The 22,840-nt window shown below is 42.6% G+C and overlaps 1 protein-coding gene and 1 long non-coding RNA gene across 2 annotated transcripts; one reads left to right on the top strand and one right to left on the bottom strand.

Annotated features, from left to right (window-relative positions):
- Positions 1–472: 472 nt before the first annotated feature.
- On the bottom strand, positions 473–2,072 carry LOC145512659 (uncharacterized). The gene is made up of 2 exons (XR_014058673.1): positions 1,859–2,072; positions 473–1,001 (listed from the first exon to the last, which is right to left on the bottom strand). It is a non-coding gene; the product is annotated as an uncharacterized LOC145512659 (long non-coding RNA).
- A 3,553-nt stretch (positions 2,073–5,625) lies between these two features.
- RNASE2 (ribonuclease A family member 2) lies at positions 5,626–6,354 on the top strand. The gene is made up of 2 exons (XM_081505876.1): positions 5,626–5,702; positions 5,873–6,354. The coding sequence occupies exon 2, from the start codon at positions 5,878–5,880 to the stop codon at positions 6,352–6,354; it is 477 nt and encodes a 158-aa protein (XP_081362002.1). The 5' UTR covers positions 5,626–5,702; positions 5,873–5,877.
- Positions 6,355–22,840: the final 16,486 nt, after the last annotated feature.

The raw sequence follows: 22,840 nt of genomic DNA, 5'->3' as shown, positions 1-22,840 counted from the left end.
AAAGGAGCTGAAGGTCTGGCAGGAGGACCCTGTGAGCCGGGCCACTCAGGGCTGCTCTGGGCCGGCGCCGTAGGGAGTTCTTTTTAGAGCTGCCTGTGAGCAAGTCAGCCCAGCCAGCAGGGCTTGTGTAGCCGCTCCGTGGCAGCAAAGCTTTTCCAGAGTAGATGCCTTTTATGAGCTAAAAGGGCTTACTCCCTGTGACCTCCGCCCCAACTCCCCCCAACCCCATCTTGTCCTACACCCAAAAACCTACACCATGGGGGACTTTTCTGGTGGCCCATTGGTGAAGACTCCGCTCCCAATACTGGGGCTCAGCTTCCATTCTTGGTGGGAGAAATAAGATCCCACATGCCCTACGGACCCCCAGCAGCTCAGTCAAGGAGAAAAAACAAGGGTCGGGTGTGGAGTGAGGGTTTGGGGAGAGGCTAGGAGAGAGAGACTCTTGTGACTAGGAAAAATAAGAGATCCGCAGGCAAGAGAAGAAGCATTTACAGGGTAGACTTTGGCAGAGCCTCGAAGATCAGGAGGTGTAGAGTGCAATTGGCTTCCCATGTCGGAGCTGGAAGGAACCTAGCTATCCAGGTGAACCGGGGCCCCGTCCTCACAGCCCACACGGATGGGCCTGATAGAGTCCTTCTTTTGGTAGTGGCAGTAGGGAGGCCGGGTTCCTGCCTTGGCAAAGCAGTCTGTGACGCTGACGTCATGAGGGCTGTTGTGGCAGCTCTGCAAGGAGTGGCTGCTGGTACAGGGCACAGATGGGGTTGTGCAGAAATCTGCTATGGTGGCCAGATCCTCGTGAATGAAGGTGTTGATCTGCTTGCATCTACCCCTGTGGATCAGCCACCGGCGCCTCATCATCACATCACAGTATCGGTGCTGTCCCCCAGGAACCCATGACCTGGGGTTATCTATGTGCCGTCTTAAGAAGGGCAGGCCTGGAGTGAAGACAGTTAGCTCCAGCAGGAGGAGGAGGAGAAGGGCCCACATCAGATTCATGTTCCCTGTGAAAGCAGGTCAAGGAAGGGTGGGGTCAAGGAGCAGGCTATGGTCCCTTTCCCTCAAGATAACTATTTCTAAGAACTCTTGGCCCAAACACTTAATGTTCCTGATGGCCCCTGTTGTTGTTTTATAGTCACTAGTGTCCAGCTCTTTTGTAACCCCCATGGACTACATAGCCCTCCAGGTTCCTCTTTTTATGGGATTGTCCAGGCAAGAGTGGATTGCCAGGGGAACCTTCACAACCCAGGGATCAAACCTGCATCTCTTGCATTGTAGACAGGCCCCTAGCTATCCTTACCCTTCTTGTACTCACATAAACTACTGTTCTCACATCCCCTTTCCACTTCACCGTCCCTCCTTCTTTTCTTTGAGAAAGTGGTGAGGAGAGAAGAGAAGGACTTGCCAAGAAAGAAGGTGACTTTCACCCACTCACCCCTTTATGGGTCTGACATACACAGGTATTTCCGAACTCTCTGGTGATTTTTCTCCTTACTCGAGTAGTTAACCTAAAGACGTGTATCTCTGAAGTGTCTGCATTTATCAGCCTCCTGATTCCACAGCCTATGAATGAAGCAGGTGTCTATGCCAAACCTTCCCTGCAGTGGGTGAGCTTGAAGGGTAAATGACAATCCATATGCCTTGCATCTTAGAAAATATTTCTACTTTCTTAAATTACATATGCCTGTTTTAAATTTTGTTTAAAAGTGGGTGTATTCAGTTCTAAGAGAGTGAACTTCATGTTTCCCTCTCAAAGTCCTCTGCCTCAGAATAAAGACTCGTTTCTCTATGTATAAGGAGTAAGGACTGGGTGTCAGGTTCCTATTTCTGGGTCTAATATGCTGATTCCTTTCTTGAATACCTGAGAGTCTCAGGGCAGAGCTTTTGCAGAGCAGATGACATCCATGGAGACAGATATGTCCCTCTCAGCGGTGGATATTCCTAGCAGAAATGGAATCTTCATTGCCTTCCCTCTTTCTTCTAATACTATAGGAATTATATTATGGACATTTTCTTCCCAGACCATAAGGGGAAGGCCATTTGGAAAACTCTCAGGTCTGTCAATGATCTTAAACAGATTGCCTCCTAGGACTCATTTCATGTTTACTATTTCACACCCAGAATTCTTATCAGCATCACATAGAGTACCTATGACATCACTACAGATATGAAGAAAGAAACCTGCAGTTTGGTGCCTGTCTGTCACAAATTTGCTCTTGGAGATGGGCAAATCACCTCATCCTACTCATCTCTAAAGTGAAGATCATAGACTAAGGATCTCTTTCAGTTCAGTCATTTTCTGTCTTTCAAGCCCTAATAAAGCATTGTGTGTACGAGTCCATGTGTGATTTTCTCTGTGTACCCTATTGGTTTATACATGTTCAGGTAGGGAGAAATATTTTGTTTGCACATTGAGTTTCCCTCTGTGATTTGTTAATCCAATTAAATCTAATTTTTCTGAGAAACAGTGAATTTAGGCAAAAAAAAAATTTCAATCACTTTTATGTAAAGATTATATTGTTTTTGTCTCCACAATTTAAATTTTTGTGAATGTTTTTATTGTGGGAGAAGCTTTCTGAGACTTGGGTCTGTGTTTCAGTAAGGGAAGGGAAGAAATCAGTATACACACCTTGCAGAACTCCAAAATCAGCTAAGCTAGCAGTCCTGATAATGAGTGTGGAGGGAGGGGCACCTGCGAGTTGTAGTGTAAGTAGATTTCATAGATCTTATATTGATATTTCTCCTTGGTAGATTAGCGTCAAAAGCCTTTTGTCTATTTTGGCAACAAGGCAAGAGCTGACTGACAGCAGTCAGGAAACTGAGTTGGGATATCATAACTAGATTTCAATATCCTTTAACTTCTGCTTGATCATTAGCCAAGAAAAGAGGAACTGTCTCTTTTTTAACTTGACTATCCTTAGCTACTCTTGTTTAATTTACACAATAGTTCTGACAAGTATGTTATTATTTACAGAGTTCACAATTTCATGTGTTCATGGCCCTGCATAACTGGCCATATGGCTTAAAGTATCCCACCCTCTGGTGTGTTCCACATGGACAAGTATCAACAGTACATACAGCATCTCATTTCTCAGAAGTAGTAGAGCTCTGATTCAAATCAAGATCCTTTACCTGACCTTAACTTTTTTTTTTTTAATTTATTTGGTAATGCCAGCTCTTAGTTTTGGCACCTGGGACCTAGTTCCCTTACTAGGGATTGAACCAGGGCCCCAGTGGGAGTGTGGAGTCTTGCCACTGGACCACTAGGGAAGTCCCTGACCCTAACTTTCTGAAGAGGGTATGTGGCAGGCCTCAGGATAAAGAAAGGTTTAGAAATTTATCCATGGACATGAGTTTGGGTAAACTCCGGGAATTGGTGATGGACAGGGAGGCCTGGCGTGCTGTGGTTCATGGGGTTGCAAAGAGTCGGACATGACTGAGTGACTGAACTGACTGACTGACTGATTAGTGGCAGTTATTGAATGATATGCAGACTAATCAACTAAAATTTATATGAAGAGATTTAGTGTAAGGTAAAGGTGCACAAGTGGAAAACTGTGGACAAACCAATCAGGAAAATCATAGAAGTGTACTCTAAATACAATTTTTAAGGTGGGGAGTGTGGTTGCAAATTGGTCATGATATTGTGTGAGTCGCCTCTCAGGACGCTTGTAGCAAGCGTGATGGGCAGTATCTGAGTGAACAGGATGTGATCAGTAGGTAGGAGAGTGAGTGAAAACCCCTGAACTATTTATTGCCACCTTCACCAAAGTCAGGGACTATTCCACTCTAGTTGATCCATTGTGGTGAAAAAGACTCAGTGCACCAACATCTCCCGATTCTTAAAGATAAGCAGGAATGCAGATTTTTATGTGAATTATCCCAATTTGAAGAGTTAATATCTAAAACCCAGTGTTAAATGTAAAATTGTATATGCCAATCCAGAGCAGGTTTTTGAGCCAGCTGCATTCCCTGTGACCACAGTGTATGACTTTCAGCTCATATTATAGACACTTAAGTACAGGTCCTTCTACCCAGGGTGGTTGTCAGCATCACAGAAGGACTAAACTACATCTAATTCATTTTGACATCCTCATCTCTCATGAAAATTCTTTTCACAAAATATACATGGAAAAAAAACTTGTTTCATGATAAAAGATATTAATGTATTTTAGGCAGAACAGGATTTCCGGCAGAATCCTATTAGCACTGCACTGAGTCCTATCCAGGTTACCGTCATGTCAATGTTTACTTAAAGACATCAATGGTGAAATAATTGCATTTATAGAGACAGAAATATAGAAAGGCAGTAAAAATAAATAACGTGGATTAATTTTTGTGGCAGACTGCACAGTACCACTTAAGGACCTAATATAGTTTTCTACCTTAGAGGTTAGACCAGATATTTAACATCTCTTAGCTAAAGGCTCTTCATACCTTAATACACTTTTCCTGTCTGTATAATGTCCCACACCATCTTCTTAGTCTAGAATGCTCATTTATTCCCTAAAGTCCCTAAACTCTACTTATCCTTTATAACCCTGCTCAAATGGACATTTCCTCTGGAAACCTTCCTATCCCTTTGTCCGCAGGACCTCTCCAAAAACTTCTTCACACGATGTTTTTACCTCTATCACACTGTAATAAAATCATGGGTCTACCATAATTTTGCTTTGCTTCTCTGAGAACCAAGAGTATGTTTCATGCATCAAGTTATACGCTATGACTTCCATAGTTCCAGGAATGCAATGTCTTATACACTAATGCTCATTTTATAAGTTAAAAAAGTTTTTTCCTGTTAACATTGAGAAATGAAATGTACTAGAAAGATAAATCATGGCTCTAAGGCAGACTGTTTTGTAGAATATAGCACAGATTGAAAAGAATGCAGGAATTCAAGCTCTAGCTCGGAATCCCCTCTATAATACTAAGTGTTCATTCTCTGCTATCTTATAGACTTTCTTTTGGGTGTTTTAGGTTATGCTACTTCACAGGAAGTGAGAGCAAAAATCAGACCAGGGTAAAAACAAAAGAAAGTGAATTCAGTGCATGGGAAGCAGGGGAAAAAAAAAATTATAAGAACAGAAACTCCTAGATGCAAACTAATTGCTTATAGGATTTTGTGCAATGAGAAAATTCAGAGCTCAAGTTTCCAGTACAGGGAGGTGAGGAGATAAAGAACATTTGGGTGAGAGGGAACTGGGACGATTACTAAAAATTAAATGGAGGCCTGAGTTCCTCTTGTGCAAAATAAGCCTCCCTGACTCTTATTTGCTGAGTACTTGGCCTGCCTTTATGTACTTTAGTCTTTCAATGTGTTGCCCCCAAGCTGAGTTATAAAACCTAAGGCCATTCTGCAGCCAGTGATACTTTTTATCTGAAAGTCCAGACCCAGTGGCAGAGCTGTGCCCTGCACAGGATGCCTAGAAATAGGTTTGCTACAAGAGAAGCAGCAGTGGTGTGTCTCTGGGGACACGTGGATTGGCAAATGATGAAACAAAGAGGCTCATTGCATAAGTGGGCCCCCCGTGCCAGTCTGTAGATTTCTTCAGGCCCTAGACTCAGAACCCTCGTGCTTCTGCTGGCCCCACCCACAGGGACTGCTCTATATCTCCAGTCCCAAGGATGGGGGTACACCAGCTGCCCCTGAGCCCCAGGACCACCAGCTGGATCTGTTCTCACAGGAGCCATAGCAGAGATACTGGGTAAGACAAGGAGCCCTAGAGCTGAAGTTAGTGCCCAGGGCACAGGACAGACTTTGGGGTGCAGAGGAGAAAGGAGCTAGAACCACAGCGACAGCCGGGGTCTGCTGCGTGAGCGAGGAGGGACTGTATTATTAGTTGCCGGGATGCAAAATATACCCTTCTTTTCACAGGAAACATGGTTCCAATACAGCAGGATTCTCGGCTTTGTCTCATTTTGCTGCTGGGGCTCTTGGGAATGGTGATCTCACTCCATGCCCCACCTGGTACTTTAACCTGGGCTCAGTGGTTTGCAATTCAACACATAAATATGGCCTCCCCTCGATGCAATGCCGCAATGCAAGTGGTTAACCGTTACAGAACGGTATGTAAAGATAGAAATACTTTTCTCAACAAAACATTTGCTTATGTAGCTGGTGTTTGTAACACCCCAAATGTAACCTGCTCTCAACCAGGCAGGATGAACTGTCATAATAGCTCAGTCCAAGTGCCTATAACCTACTGCAACCTCACAAGAAATGCAAAGAATTACACAAACTGCCGTTACCAACAGACGTTGGCACAGAAGATCTTCATCATTGCCTGTGAGAACAGATCATCCCAGGACAGTCCCAGCTACCCCGTGGTTCCAGTTCACTTGGATAAGACCATCTAGATTTTGGGTCAGCACTTTGGCCCATGCTTACCTGCCAAGCCCTGTGGTCATAGCTGCAGTCCCATCCCCCGATCCTCCCAGGATATCAGCATCAGTCCTCATGGCACCAGCACCCCTGTGCCCTTTAAGCTTTGCTCAGCTGAAGCTACATGTGTACCCACAATAAACTTTACAGCATTACGCACAAGGCTCTGCTCGTCTGCTTGTGCACTTCTGTCATGTGGTTACATCCTTGTCTAGAGGCATTTCTCCTTCTCAGCAGAGATTTGTGGGAAAATGAGAGACATAAGGATAAGAGGTTCCTGTGTCTTGAAGTTGTGCAGACTTTCCCCTCTCTCTGCTGCAGGGCAGGAAACTGAGGCTTCCGTGCATTGCTGACTATTTCAATACCAGGAGGCACAGAGTCCTCAGTAACTAGAAAAAAATGTATTTGATTCTTATCTAAGAATCATACACTAAATGATAGCAGTAAACTATATGGTGTAAAAATGAAAAGAAAGGGGAATATCATAATTGTGATAAGACCAAAAGAAAAAAGCAAATTTTAGTCTCAGAGATTCATTTTTAAATAAGTATATCAAATCTTCAGGTATGTATGGTCATCCTAGGGGTGGATCCAGAGTTTCAGTCTAATGTGGAATGAGATAAAGTGTTCGGGTAGTACATGATCAGATTCCAGTACTACCTGGAGAAGGGGTGACACTCTTTTCTGAGAACTTCTATGTCCTGGAGGAGGGAGCAGCCTGTCACGTGGTGGAGAAGGTGAGGAAGGAGACCTGGAATGGGGCCCTCTGCCAAGGATGGGTCAGTGGCTCATTCACATTCAGGTCAGGAAGGAGCATAAGCTCCAGGACTCTGGAAACATAGGCTGACAGAAAAGGGGGCAGATAATGACAGCTCCTACTCTCCCTCCATCACAGAGCTGCACTCAGGAATCAGTGAGGAACAGGAAGGGAAAGCTCCTCACACACTGTGGTCAGGAGCAGCATTCAAGTGATTGCTTTGGAGACAGGCTGAATCTTTTGTAGGACTTCACTCAGAATAGAACAGAGGTGGCTTGTCATCAAATCTGTACCTTTGTCCTTGAGTCTGGGGTTCCTACCTTTCTTTATATCAGTTCCTTTTCCAGGTCCAGATATATAGCAATTTCCTTTCCTCCCACTGCCCCCCGTATGACCATTCACTGTTTCTCTTGGTAGTACTACACACACCAGCAGCCCTGGAGCATCTTCTCTGGAGAAGCCATTGGAAGCTTTATTCCTCTGGTTGGAGCTATTGCATGGAGACCCTAGGTTTAGAAAATTCTGGAGCTCAGCAGAACCACTGACTTTAAGTTAATAAACAGTGGAAAGATATGCTCTCACTCTTCCAAATGTCTTGGAGTAAGAGAAGGAGGAGCTGGAATACCGCAAGGCTGGAGTCACGTTGGCCATGATGCAGGATGCAGTGAACCTTCCTTGTCTCTACAGACCATGTGTCTCTTCCCAGGCATGGACACAGCATCTCCAGCAGTTAACTCAGCTGCCCCATCACTCTCTGCCTGTGTCGTCTTCCCCTCTCCCATCACTCATTCCTTCATTCATGCAATAGATAACCAATGTGCAGGTATTGTATTCTAGGTAGTTTTCCAAGGTCGTGCAGATGCAATATAAACAAAGATACACTTCTGCCCTTATGGAGCCTATTCTACTGGGAAGAATTGAACTTACAAAATTACTTTTTTTCAGGTGGTATCAGAGAGGAAAACTATACTGAGGAATACAATGTACAGCCATCTCTCAGTATCTTCAGGGAATTGGTTCCTAGAGCCCAGAAGATATCAAAATTCACAGATGCTCAAGTCCCTTATTTAAAAAGGGTGGTACTGTTGGCCCTCCACATGCACGGGGCTCACATCCACGCAGCAGGCCACCTGTAGTGGGTCTCAGTTAGTTCATAGAAACGAATCTGCGGTGTGGTTGTCAGGGACCCAAAAAGGAGTAAATTCTGAGCAATATGAGAAGTTGGTCATTCAGAAACTAAGGGGATAGTCATACAGAGAGAGAGTGAGCAGTCAAAGGACTTGACGTGAATATAGATCAGTCATGTTAGAAAAATAAAACTTAGTCTCGCAGGAAAACAGCATTTTAATCATGAGCATTAATGATAGAAGTAAATGAGGCTCAGGTGCTTCATAGCTGATACATGTAAAGAGCAATTTCTTATGGAGTACCAATGGAGCATGTCAGATACTCTAATAATGTGACCTGAAGACGAGTCTGCCAGCTGTACAGGAACTGTGGGACAGTCAGGAACTCATGCTACCCAGGCAAAATCCCAGAGGCAAGGGATAAGGTAATGGCAACAGAGCAGAAGAAAAAGTACAGATTTGGGATTATGTTTTCAACTTAAAATGATCAGATTTTAATGAAGGATTCAAAGTGGAGGGAGAGGGGAACAGAGGAGACTTCCTCGTGTCAGGAAAATGTACCTTCATCCTCTCACGAAGCCCCTGTTGTTCTCCCTCCTTGAGGCCACGCTCTTCCTCCCGCCCTTAGGCTTCCCCACCCTCTTCCTGCTATTTCCCTGTTCCTCAGCTTCCCCAGTTCCTGTGCTGAAGATTGGGTTGGGGTCAGAGGGAGCTGATGGCCCTAAAGCTTAAAAGTAGCTCATCTTCCCAGGAGGTATGAGGATTCAATGCAGAGCAAGGAAGATTCTGTGCTCTATGATGACAAATCCGTGGCTTGGCTCCCACCACCCTCTGTGATAGACATTCAAGATCTGGCTGCATTAAACCTGAGGCCAGCAGCACGGTGGCCACTATTAGAAAAGTTAATTGTCCACATCAGCATCTTCCAAGGACACGTTCCTTGGAGTCCATTTCTCTTCCCTAAGCCTCCATTTCCGATTTCATAAAATGCTCACAATAGCACCCAATCTCAAAGAAGTCTTGGAGGAGTGAAAGTCATTAGTGGTTCCAACACACTTCGTAAGGTCCAGCATGAAACAAACAGGCAGTTCACATTGTTACTGCTTGTGCTTTATGTTCTAACATCAGGAACATTACAAAGCAAGTTCCTCTGGAGGGTACAAAGAGGGTTGTCTCAAATGACCCTCAGATCAGGGAAAGAAGGTCTCAGGGTCAGGTCAGGAGATATGAGAGGAGAAAAATCTGATCTAAACCCTGTGATTGGTTTTTGTCTGTAACTGAGATTTTACACACTGTGTTTCCATTTGAATCACATAAGGGAGAGAGACAGTGACAACATGGATGGACCTAGAGGGTATTACGTTTGGTGAAATGTCAGACAGTGAAAGACAAATACTGCATGATTTCACTTATATGTGGAATCCAAACAGCAAGCGAGCAAGCATAACAAAACAGAATCAGAGTCACAGATACAGAGAACAATCAGAGGGGAGTGCAGTAAGGAAATGAAAGAACTAGGTGAGGGAGATTAAGATGTACAAAATTCTAGTTATAAAACAAATGGGTCTCAGGTCCACATTTACAGTGTGGGGAATATAGTCAAAAATTATGTAATATCTTTGGTAACAGATGACAACTAGATGTCATAGTGTTCATTTTGAAATGTATAGAAATATCGAATCACTCTGCTGTGTATCAGGAACTAACAGTGTTGTAGGTCAATTATACTTCACAAACAAACAAATGAAACAAACTCATAGAAAGAGATTAGATATGTGGTTACCAGCGGTAGGGGATGAGGGAGAGGAAGAATTGGATGAAGATAGTCAATCTTCATCTTCAGGTTAAACTATATTCAGGTTAAAAGATAAATAAGTTCTACAGCTGTAATGCACATGATAAATACGATTAACACTGCTGTATGTTACATATGAAAGTTGCTAAGAGTAAATCCTAAGAGTTCTCATAAAAAGGACAATATTTTTCTATTTAATTTTGTATCTATATGAGATAATGAATGTTCACTAAACTTATTGTGATAATCACTTCATCATGTTTGTAGGTCAAATCATTATGCTGTATACCTTAAACTTATGTAGTGCTGTGTGTCAATTGTATCTCAGTAAAATTTGAATAAATAAAAAAGAGTGAGGCAAGGAGCAGGGAAGAGAGCAAAGAAATCCTGTTCTCATCCCCAATTCAAATTACCTATGAAAAATGGCCTTTTTTGAAACCAAAACTTTACTTATGTTATTAAACATAACTGTTTAATGGATAACTGTTATTTGTGTCTGAAGTCTGAATTATAACAATTTCATAAGGACCATGCCTACTTCAAAATTCTTAGTATTTCAAGGTATATTGAACTCAAAACTGGTGACGTGAGAGAACTTAGTGAACGGGAACAGCAGGATGATTAAAATGGATAAGAATACTGAGTAGATCAAATCGTTCACACATTCCACTGAGTTAAAAAATATGACCCATGGCACACCATATGGACATTACCAAATCTGGCACAAGACACCAGGACCCACCTACACCAGGTCAGTGCACTTCTGAACTTACCAGAAATTCAGTCTCACCTGGAAGGTGAAATTTGTCTGGAGGGGAATCAAGAGCCTTAGTGGCAACAGATGATGAGAAAGAATGAATTCTTCATTTCCTTTTTAACAAAATATGAGAGCCTTTTGCCACAGTTCTTTCGTTGTGAGAAGTTATCTCAAAAACAGAGATTCAAAACCAAGTGGAGGATTAAATAAATTCATTCATTCATCTATTTTAATACCCTCTACACCTTCCCCGGATTTTGACCACCTTCTGACCCACAGGGTCCTCCACAGCTTTGATGTTCAGGAGTTCCTCTGGCCACAACAGTGTGCTGAAGGCCCTTCCCTCCACATACTCAGTTGGCCTTGCTGATGACGTCCTAATGATCTGAAAGAGCAGTTACACTGTCCTGAGAAACAAGGAACTGTTATGGCTTAATGTGCAGCTTATCAGAACTCTGATGGTGAAAAGAAAATGAAGTTTCCCTCTTCTTCTCCATTTCCGTCTCTCCAAGAACTTGGTGCACACATCAGGCAAATTTCTCTCACATTTTTTTAAGGTGACTGCAACAACTCCAAACCTTATACCACCTCGGGAATAAGTCCGGCAGAAGATAGCCCTGTCTTCAATTGCCAACATTTCCATCAAATATATCTGATTGTGTAAAAGGTTGATCTCAGAATCAACACCTGTGACCTGAGAAATGGGATGCATGCACTGATTAGGTCAAGAATGATTCAAGGACCCTCATGGTCCCACAAACCATTTTGCAGTATCTATTAGGTTCTTACCTTTCAAACCATTTACCTATATGAGGCCAGATTCTCTTTACATAATTTAGCAAAACATCATAGTATAATGGATGAATGCAAAAGCAGATATAGAATCCAACTGTCAACACAGAGTCAGCCAGTAAAGAAAATGTGAAACAACAGTATTCTGCTTATAAACATTTTTTTTGTTTTAGAAAACAGGCTTTTAAAAAAAATACATGATATATATCAACATTTAATGACTAACTATTGCTATTATTAAATGAATTTTGAGTTAATGATTAAGCATTCTAAAATTTCTTGGTCCTAATTTCTAATAGTTCAGTTCAGTTCAGTTCAGTAGCTCAGTCGTGTCCAATTCTTTGCAACCCCATGAATTGCAGCACGCCAGGCCTCCCTGTCCATCACCAACTCCTGGAGTCTACCCAAACCCATGCCCATCAAGTTGGTGATGCCATCCAGCCATCTCATCCTCTGTCATCCTCTTCTCCTTCTGCCCCCAATCTTTCCCAGCATTAGTGTCTTTTCCAATGAGTCAACTCTTCACATGAGGTGGCCAAAGTATTGGAGTTTCAGCTTCAACATCAGTCCTTCCAATGAACACCCAGGACTGATCTCCTTTAGGATGGACTGGTTGGATCTCCTTGCAGTCCAAGGGACTCTCAAGAGTCTTCTCCAACACCACAGTTCAAAAGCATCAATTCTTCAGGGCTCAGCTTTCTTCACCATCCAACTCTCACATCCATACATAACTACTGGAAAAACCATAGCCTTGACTAGACGGACCTTTGTTGGCAAAGTAATGTCTCTGCTTTTAAATATGCTATCTAGGTTGGTCATAATTTTCCTTCCAAGGAGTAAGTATCTTTTAATTTCATGGCTGCAGTCACCATCTGCAGTGATTTTGGAGCCCAGAAAAATAAAGTCTGACACTGTTTCCACTGTTTCCCCATCTATTTGCCATGAAGTGATGGGACCCGATGCCATGATCTTAGTTTTCTGAATGTTGAGTTTTAAGCCAACTTTTTCACTCTCCTCTTTCATTTTCATCAAGAGGCTCTAATAAGGTAAATACATAGAGATATAATCAACATAAACAAAAGCTCTTTGCTTTTTCAATAACTTTTGTTTATTTTTTAAATATTTATTTACTTAGGCTGCACTGGGTCTTATTTGCACATGGGATTTTCCCTCTTTAGTTGCAGCAGATCTTTAGTGTAGCATGCAAACTCTTAATTGCAGCATGTGGGAATTAGTTCCCTGACCAGGGATCAAACCCAGGCCCCTGCAATGGGAGCAGAGAGTCTTGACAATTGAGCCACCAGGAAAGTTCCTTCAATAACTTTTAGTGATACTGAGAGCAAACATTTTTGAGTCTTGCTGTTATGGAATACAGGGCAGAGGGTGTGTGATCGAGGTGAGGTTGTCCCATACTGAAACCTGGGTTCATACCCACCCTGCTGCTCTCCCATAACATTTTGTGAGGCCAGAAATCCAACCATGATTTTTCTGGTATAAACCTATTATTCTAGGAAGTGGGAGGTGGATATTGGTTGTAGCTGATCTATCAAAACAAAAAATTGTGTTTGGTCGGTCATCATGACTTCCGCAGAGTCTCAAAATGGGGACTGTTTTACTGAGAGGTCAAATGAGATTGAATGCAGTGGGCACTTTCCATGGTCTTTATTAAGATGCCTTAGAAGAAACTAATGCACTGTGGTAATCACCGATACCTAATCTTTGTGTTCCACTCAGTCACAAAGTGAATCTTGCCTATGCCTTTGTTGCATTTAGAAAACTACAGAATTTGGGAGCTCAGGAGTCAGCACTTCCAAATCTTCCTTCAGGTGATTCTGTCATCACCTGTTCCCACCCTGGCATTTGGGACTCAATCTAACTGACTCTGACATCATAAGCCTATGATGGAAATTGATAGTGTCTCGATATTAGGGCTATTCCAAGGTGAGAGGAAGTGGAGGTATCATTTGCCTTGGGAGCCCAAGACAACTCCTGCTACAAATACTTCTAATCAGGGACTTGTACCTTAGATAAGCCTGTGTTAACTTGACCCCATCATCACCTGGGTGCACACAATTAACCTCCTGTCATTGTGACATTTTCCCATTAAATAAAGGGAGAAATGATCAAAGGTTTTGGCTGAGACCCACTATGTGAAATAGAAGGCCTCAGTTCATTGTACTTGTGCCTAAACCAGTCAGATGCTTAAGTAAATTTTTTAATGAATGAAGACACATAGATAGTATCAATTTTAATTTTTACATAATAAACTAATGCAAACTTAGAAGTTTAAATACAACATATAATTATTATCTCACAGTTCTTGTGGATCACGAATCCAGGCAGTTTTTCTGGGTCCTCTGCTCAGGGTCTCTAAAGATTGCAGTCCCAAGTGTGGCCAGACTGCATTCTCATCTAGAGGCTAGATTAACAGAGAATATATTCCTAAATTCATTCAGATTGCTGGCAGAATTTATTTCCTTTCAACCATCAGGGTCCTTGAACCAAACTTTTAACAACTTTTCCCTGGTGGCTCAGATGCTAAAAGTGTTTGCCTACAATGCGGGAAACCCAGGTTCGATCCCTGGGTCAGGAAGATCCCTGGAGCAGGAAATAGCAACCCACTTCAGTACTCTTGCCTGGAAAATCCCATGGATGAAGGAGCCTGATAGGTTACAGTCCATGGGGTCGCAAAGAGTCGAATACGACTTCACTTTCACTTTACTAGAGAACAAGTAGTATATCATATGACATTGCAAACACCCAAAAAGAAATACACGTTTACCTATGTTAAGGATGAATAGCAGAGGCTAATGAAATAGCTGAACAGAAAGTATCTATTCTGTGGTAAAATCATTTAACTCAAGTACTCAAAAGTATCACATAATAATTATGCATACTATACCATATATGTATTTATGTGATCAATTAAAATGGCAAAAATAATTTTATTACTCATGTTTATAAACACAGTTGCTGCTGCATGAAGGGAGAATGACAGGATCCTTGTGTGTGTAACACATGAGAGAACCATTAGAATGAAGACTCACATTTTATAAGGAATAGCAATTCCTTAAGGAATATAAATATATTCCTATAAATACATTTTATTAAGGAAACAACATTCTCACCTCCGAAGCAAAACCCTGATAAAGCAGGTATTTCAGCCTGGATGATATGCCCTCCTTAGACAAGAGACTCAGAGGCAACCTACATGGATGACACTTACCTTAAACCTACTATGCATCCTGCCTCCCTCTAAGGAGCAGCCACAATGAAGGAGAACATCAAGCTCTGCTTCTACCTGCTATTATGTCACTCTCAGGGCCTCAGTATAATCTCTAAAATGGGGATAATTATACTTGCCTGATGGAATATTGTGAGGGTCGATTTAAATTTTAAAATTCTTTTACAAATGAGGACATTCTATATGCTCTTAAATATGTTCAGTGTGGATATAAAAATAAGTTATCTATCCTGGTATCTTAGTTTGTGCTTAGTCGCTCAGTCGTGTCCAACTCCTTGCGACCACATGGACTGGGGCCCGCCAGGCTCCTCTGTCCGTGAGGATTCTCCAGGCAAGAATCCTGGAGTGGGTTGCCATGCCCTCCCTCCAGGGGATCTTCCCAACCAAGAGATCAAACCTAGGTCTCCCGCATTGCAGGTGGATTCTTTACCGTCTAAGCCACTAGGGAAGCCCAGTGTCTTAGTTTATCCTCCATATATAAACATGGTTATTATTTTAATACTCTCCAGTATTAAAAGACCAAAGTTTAGCGCTTTCTTAGTTCAGTGGGCAGCGTGTCAGTCTCATAAGAGACCAAAGTTTGACCCAACTGATACTGATTCCTCAGATTCCTGTTACAAGAAAAAATAACTGAATTGTGCCAAAAATGTTCACTTTTCCCAGGCTTCACTAGGTTCAGCAACACCATGTGTATTTGGAAGGGTTTTCTGTTGTCAAGCCACAGCATCTCCCACCCTACACCCACATAGGAGCTTCAGAACATAAGGCCCTAAGAAAACCCATAGTACCTGGGGTAACTCGTCAACAGCATTTGCACTATAAATAAACACATGATGCTTAATATTGCAGCTTTGTTCCACTATATTCATTCCAATTTGTTTATACTAGTAAAACTTTGAAAATAAACAGAATATCCTGAATAAGGGACTGTATAAAATACAATAATATATCCTTACAAAGGAATACTATTCATCCATTAAATAGAAGGGGCTTCCCAGATGACACTAGTGGTAAAGAACCCACCGGCCAATGAAGGAGACTTAAGAGATGCGGGTTTGATCACTGGGTTGGGAAGATCCCCTGGAGAAAAGCATGGCAAACCACCCCAGTATTCTTGCCTGGAGAATCCCATGGACAGAGGATCCTGGGGGGCTACAGTACATAGGGTCTCAAAGAGTTGGACACAACTGAAGCAACCAGTACGTTAAATAGAATGAGGAACACTCTTGCCACTGGCATGGAATATGTACAAAATACATTGTCAGTGGGAAAGAGACAGTGATGTAGAACATTGAATATAAAATGTTACTACTTACGGGGGAGGGTGGAGAAGAAGCATCTATCTATCTATCTATCTATCTATCTATCTGTCATCTATGTCAACAAACTTATAAATGTGTGTAACATGTAGATGATATAAAGACTGTAAAAGTATACCCAAAAAACTGAAAAATTATTGCGTCTGGAAAATAAAATTTGGACCTATTAGACAAGGACCAGAGGACAACATTCTTTTTACTAGATTTTCTCTCTTACTATGTTTGAATTTACACCTGTCATTTACACGCATCTGTGTTTTTAAAGGAAAAAGTCAAATAGACTACTTCACTATAGTAGTCTCAGTCGAGTAAGGAAGGGTCCCTGGAAATAGAAAGCTCAAACAAAGTTTTCTATTTGTTTTCAAAGCTCATAACTCATATTTCATAACTAATATTTATGAAATAAAACATAAACTACCATGGTGATGCAGCACAGAGCTGATCTCAGAAAACCCAGCTGGGAAGCAGCAGATATTCCCTCCTTCCTCCACCTGCCTCCTTCAGCACATCAGCCTCTTTTGTGATGGAGAGTTCCTGGTACACAGTAGGCGCTCATAATCTGAAACCTACTTGCTTATTATCTTGAGGTTTTCCTCAGTGATTAAAAGAGGCTTTTGAAAGTTCAAAGCCAGGTCAAAGAACCAGAAAGTCATTAGAAGTTCTGGTCCCTCTCGGCCCGCGAGTTCCAGGCGGCGCAGCGCCCCCTGCCGACCGAGGCGGCGGCCGTGTGAACCCTCCCCGGAGCGCAAAGGCGCTGAGCCCAAATGTGGGGTCTCCGCAGCTCCCGGCCCCCTCCTCTTCTAGCAGTACTTCTTCCTCGAGCTGTGCTTGCAAGTCTGGGGTTTGTTTCTAAGAAGGAAGCGGAGGCCCTATGGGTAGAGTATCGAAACCCTTGTCAGGAGCCCTTGATCTGCGCCTCAGTGGCGGAAGCTCTGTGGGTGAAGAGATCCGAAGAAAAACGCTGTGGGTCCGGTCACCCGGGCCTTGGGTCAGCGCCATCGGAGTTCAATTAGAGCTGCCGTGGGCCGATCGGTCAGTGAGTCCGGAGAACGTCATCCCAGGGTGGGAACATGACTTTCCCGTACAGATGCCCACCATCCTATCACCACATACGCGCGCACGCAAGAACTTGCTGACTCTCCAGGCCCCTGTGTCCTTCAATCCCGCCCAGGAAGAGGGCGAGGAATTCGAGGAACAGGGGAGAACCAGCCAAGAAAACGGGCCAGGCTGGAGCGAGGCGCAAGCCCAGCACAGAATTTCGCAGCAGCTCCTGCCCTCTGCTGGCGGAAGGCTGATTTACGCTGGGAGAGAGTCAGCTGCGTGGGGTCAGCGAGAGGTGAGGATTCGGGAGCGGAAGCGTTAGAACGGACTGAGGATCCCCACAGATACTAAGGGGCTTGTATCGCAGCACCTGTCCTACTAGGAAAGGGGGAATCTATACCAGCCCCCCATTTGGCCTCGTGGGTAACCGGCGTGGAGCTTTAGTTGCACAATTTATGGTAAAGGCTGGCATGCAGCCGCTATCCATCAGTGACCTTGGTATCTTAAGAATGTTGTGTAGTGGCAATTGATTTGAGGAGACTTACTGAGCAAACATTTCTTGAGTACCTATGTGTGAGACGCTGTTAGAGGTATGTGGGAGTCATCAGAGAATACAGCAGACAAAAAGAGAGAGAAATAGACAATAAACATAATAAAGTATGTAAGCTGTATAGACAGGATGATGAGCTCTGTGGGGAAAATACAGCAAGAAGGACAATGAGGCGAAGCTACCAGTAGCATTTTAAAATAAGGGTCATGAAAGGGCCAGGAGACAGTGGTGTCCCAGACCCAACATGCTGATTGACATGTCTTTCTGTCTTGAGGACATCAGGACTGATCTTAAAGGCTTTTCACCCTTGTTTCACAAGAAGCCCCACTGCCAGGTCAGAATCATCAAGGAGGAGGGAGTGATTGGCCATACTTTATGCTGCTGAGCCTGGAAAATCAACCAGATTGGGGTGGGGAGGTCTCATTTCAGTGCAAGGAGTGCCTCTAACTTCTACTTATGGAGCTAGAAGTCAGTTGAGGAGATCGACAAAGTTCTTGGCCTAGAAGAAGACTGTCTTGTCCAGGAGTGAGTCGGAAAAGGATCTGAGTCATGTTCTCTGTCCTAGAGGAGGGAATGAAGAGACAGAGAGTAGGGGATCTCTATCTCACTTCCCCCAAGTTACCAGTCCTTCTTGACTCAGACCCCAGACCCTCAGCACTCTCCCCTTCTCTTTTCCCTCCCTTGTCTGAGTACTCACTTGATAGGCTCACTTTGTCTTACCTTCCTTTGTCTTATGCATCCAATTCAAGATCTTCCTTCCTCTCTTCCCTCCATCCCACTACCTTGACTCTGAACATTCTCCTAGAGATCTCTACAGGTAGCACACCGATCTACCTCATTTCTAAATAGCCACATGGTACTAATGGAATCCTTGTAATCAAGGAGCCGTGTGTTCGAAAGTCAAAGTTAGTCACACAGTCGTGTCCAACTCTTTGCGACCCCATGGACTGTAGCCCACCAGGCTCCTCTGTCCATGGAATTCTTCAGGCAAGAATATGAAGTGGGTTGCCATTTCCTTCTCCAGGGGATCTTTCTGACCCAGGGATCAAACCTGGGTCTCCTGCATTGCAAGCAGATTCTTTACCAACTGAGCCACTAGGGAAGCCATGTGTTTAATTCCCACTTTTATCTCTACTTTTCTGTGTCAGCTGGATAAATCACTCCATGATTCTAGTTCTCAGATGTTAATTGAAGGATTTGGAACAAAACAAGTTCTCTTGTAATTCTCTGAATTCTTGATAAAGGAGTAAGGGTGTATGTGTGGAGAGGAATGTCTACAGAAAGTGCAATCCTCATTTCTGAATTTTTCCACTGTGTAAATCTTATTTTCTTATAAGATTATGCCTAAATCCATAAGAAATAGGTCAATTACCTGAAATAAAATAATTGTAATATATATACATACATGTGTGTATATGTGATGGTTAATTTTCTGTCAACTTGACTGGCCCATGGGGTGCCCAGATGTTCAGTCAAACCCTATCCTGGGTATTTCTGTGATGGTGGTTTTGGATGAGATTAAAATGTAAACTAGTAGACTAGGGGGACTTCCCTGGTGGTCCAGTGGCTAAGACTTTGTGCTCCCAGTGCAGGGGGCCCAGGTTTGATCACTGGTCAGGGAACTAGATCCCACATGCTGCAACTAAGAATCTACATGCTTCAACTAAAGAGCCCGCATGCCATACAAAGATTGACAATCCCATGTGCCACAACTAAGACCTGGCATGGCCAAATAAACAAAAATAAATATTAAAAAATTAAAAATTGGTAGACTGAGTAAAACAGATTCCTTATCCTAACGTGGGTGGCCCTCATCCAGTCAACTGAAGGCCTGAATAGTTTGCTGTCAGTCAGCATACATTAGCAAAGTAGTTCCATTCTTGGCTGTCCCCAGCGAGGTTCACCAGTCTAGTCTCTGGTCTAATAGGAAAGCAAAAGGCCTGTAACTCATTAAACCTAACAGGAAGCTTTGACGGGTGCTATGCAGTGTAAAATATCTCTGTATCATTCACAATTTTTATGACTTATGGTGTGCTGAAAATAAAGGCAAAATATGTTGAAAATAATAAGAAAGCCACCACCTCTTTGATGCACCCATTTCATACATGGCAGTTGGAATTAAGCCTCCCAATAAGGCTGCCCAATAGGTAACACTCCCTACACTTTCTAGTGTTTTCTCACCTGTACTCAAGACCCAGCATGACCCACTAGTAGACCTAGGATGTCTGTGGACAGTATCCAGGAGGAATTTTACTATTTCTCTGGTAGATAAGGGAAGGTAAGCTCCTTGGCTGAGGCCTCATGGTTGGTGAGGGGCAGAGCTATGAGTCAAATTTTGTTCTCTTTTTTTAAAAGCCATGCACTTTAACAGACAAACAAGCTTGTTCCTCTCACGTGAGACCAAGAGGAAGCATGGGATAACACCCCACACAGGAAAATATCCTGGCTTGGGAGGAAGAACATACCTTAACAATTAAGAGCCCCCAAATTCCTCTGAATGGCATCAAAGGGAAAGCCTTAACCGCTAAAAATTATCAGCAGTAACGTCTATTATTGAAAAACAAGTGGAATAGCTCAAACTGAGAAGCTGAACAATTAGGGCATAGACCTGGGTAAGCCTGACTTTATCTCGAGCTTTCCCAGACATCAGATATCCTGCACAATAGCTCCATTCCAACTGTATTATTCATTAACATTTCCCTTTTATCAACTCAGTTTTTCACACAATTTTGTTCTAAGCAATAATACATATGAAAACACAAATCTGACACACTAATTATTCATCACATTAAAATAAATCCCTAACAATTAACACCTTAAATATTTATCTGTGTACTCCTTGACAACAGTGAGCTCACTTCTCACCAATTGTACACATTTCATATTTTTACAAACAGCTGTACCTTGAGGTTGAAGTGAAAAATTCTACCTGGAAAAATGCTTTCACGGAAGAATAAAAAACCCAAGCACAATAGGAAAAAATGAACCCCAAAATCAAAGATTTGGTCATATTTAATCAACTCTGTTCAAAAGAAAAGCTACTCCAAACAGCGTTCATAATTATAAAATGTTATTACCACAGTCCTTCATGCATTGCCAGCAAGCAGTGTTCACTGTTGCCCCTGTAACAGCCACTGCATTAGGAAAGCTGTGTCCAGTAATGTATTAACAGTTGGCAACTCCCTATCAGCAGGTTAAGGGCACACATTGCAAGAGCTCCTCAGGGCTGAAGAAATTTCAAGTACTGCACATCAAGATGGCTTTGAGAAACACTGTGGCCAATGCCCTCAACAGTTGTTTTTATCACAATGCAAAAGACCTTTTTCCCAAGACTATAGCTTACAATGTCCCTCAATTACAAATAATAGCATAATGACATTGGCTGCTAATCCAGTGGCTGTTGTAACACAGATGGGGCGATTAAGCTAATGAAATAACAGAATGAGCTCACATTTAGCAGTCTTTTGATACTAAAGAAAAATCATGCTGAGAATTCCAGTTTAATTATGGGTTTGTATTAATCCCTTTTCAAATAAACAAATCCTCAGCCCAAGATTTTTCTTGTCAACTGAATCATTTGGATTTGATTTGAAGGAAATGGAGGACAGTTAAAAATGTGCAGAGAAAATCTATAGAAGAAATTATCAGAAAATATGTTTGGGGAAGTTCTCTGAAAACATTCTAAAGAAGAATGGTCAAGTATCAGGCAGAGTATCAGCCAGACTGCTCTTGGGACACTTAACAAGTCTGACGGCTCATAAACACAAATGTGTGCAGGAGTCAGATAGGTATCATCACTGAGTGAACAGATAGGATGGGAGTCACGAGGGAGGGATGGAGCCAGGGAAGACTTCTTGAGCTTTTTAAAAGTGGCCATTTCTGCTCAGCTCTAGCTGATGGTTTCATGGCCACACTTTAAGGCTATTTTAAGGCAAGCCAAGGATCATATTTTCTATATGAAAATCCCTCTTTGGAAAGGTTTTCATTGACTCCAAAAATTAGTTTAAACATTAAAAAATAACATCAACAACAAAACTCACTGACTAAGCCAATCAGATCTGCTTTTGAACAAGACAGACACCTATAACTGGAGTATATGGGTTTACCTCATATTATAGATGCTTGAGTACCCTTGTGGCTCAGCTGGTAAAGAATCTGCCTGCAATGCAGGAGACCTGGGTTCAATCCCTGGGTTGGAAAGATCCCGTGGAGAAGGGAAAGGCTACCCACTCCAATATTTTGGCCTGGAGAATTCCATGGACTGTAAAGTCCATGGGGTCACAAAGAGTTGGACACGACTGAGTGACTTTCACTTTCACTTTCTACAGCCTTGCTGCCCACTGAGACTCTAAATCATTGCAAAAGGGGTACGTTATTCCTAATTCACTTTTATACCATTTTCACCTATAAAAGCTGGTTTTACAAAAGGCAGAGAAACAAGAGATCAAATTGCCAACATCTGCTGGATCATCGAAAAAGCAACCGAGTTCCAGAAACACATCTATTCCTGCTCTATTGACTATGCCAAAGCCTTTGACTGTGTGGATCACAATAAACTGTGGGAAATTCTGAAAGAGATGCGAATACCAGACCACCTGACCTGCCTCTTGAGAAATCTGTATGCAGGTCAGGAAGCAACTAGAACTTAGAAAAAGTTAGAACTGGACATGGAACAACAGGCTGGTTCCAAATAGGAAAAGGAGTACATCAAGGCTGTATATTGTCACCCTGCTTATTTAACTTATATGCAGAGTACATAATGAGAAACGCTGGGCTGGAAGAAACACAAGCTGGAATCAAGATTGCCAGGAGAAATATCAATAACCTCAGACGTGCAGATGACACCATCCTTGTGGCAGAAAGTGAATAAGAACTACAGAGACTCTTGATGAAAGTGAAAGAGGAGAGTGAAAAAGTTGGCTTAAAGCTCAATATTTAGAAACTAAGATCACGGCATCTGATCCCATCACTTCATGGCAAATAGATGAGGAAACAGTGACTGACTTTATTTTTGGGGGCTCCAAAATCACGGCAGATGGTGATTGCAGCCATGAAATTAAAAGACACTTACTCCTTGGA

Source organism: Giraffa tippelskirchi, chromosome 7 (genome assembly GCF_054371585.1).
Source record: "Giraffa tippelskirchi isolate mGirTip1 chromosome 7, T2T-mGirTip1v1.2.pri, whole genome shotgun sequence".
In the NCBI taxonomy this organism is placed as follows: Eukaryota; Metazoa; Chordata; class Mammalia; order Artiodactyla; family Giraffidae; genus Giraffa; species Giraffa tippelskirchi.
Note: the sequence above shows the minus strand (reverse complement) of the source record. Positions and strands in the feature narration are given on the sequence as shown.

Excerpts from the sequence above, each read along its gene's own strand:
- RNASE2 (XM_081505876.1), top strand. The coding sequence starts at position 5,878 with ATGGTTCCAATACAGCAGGATTCTCGGCTTTGTCTCATTTTGCTGCTG.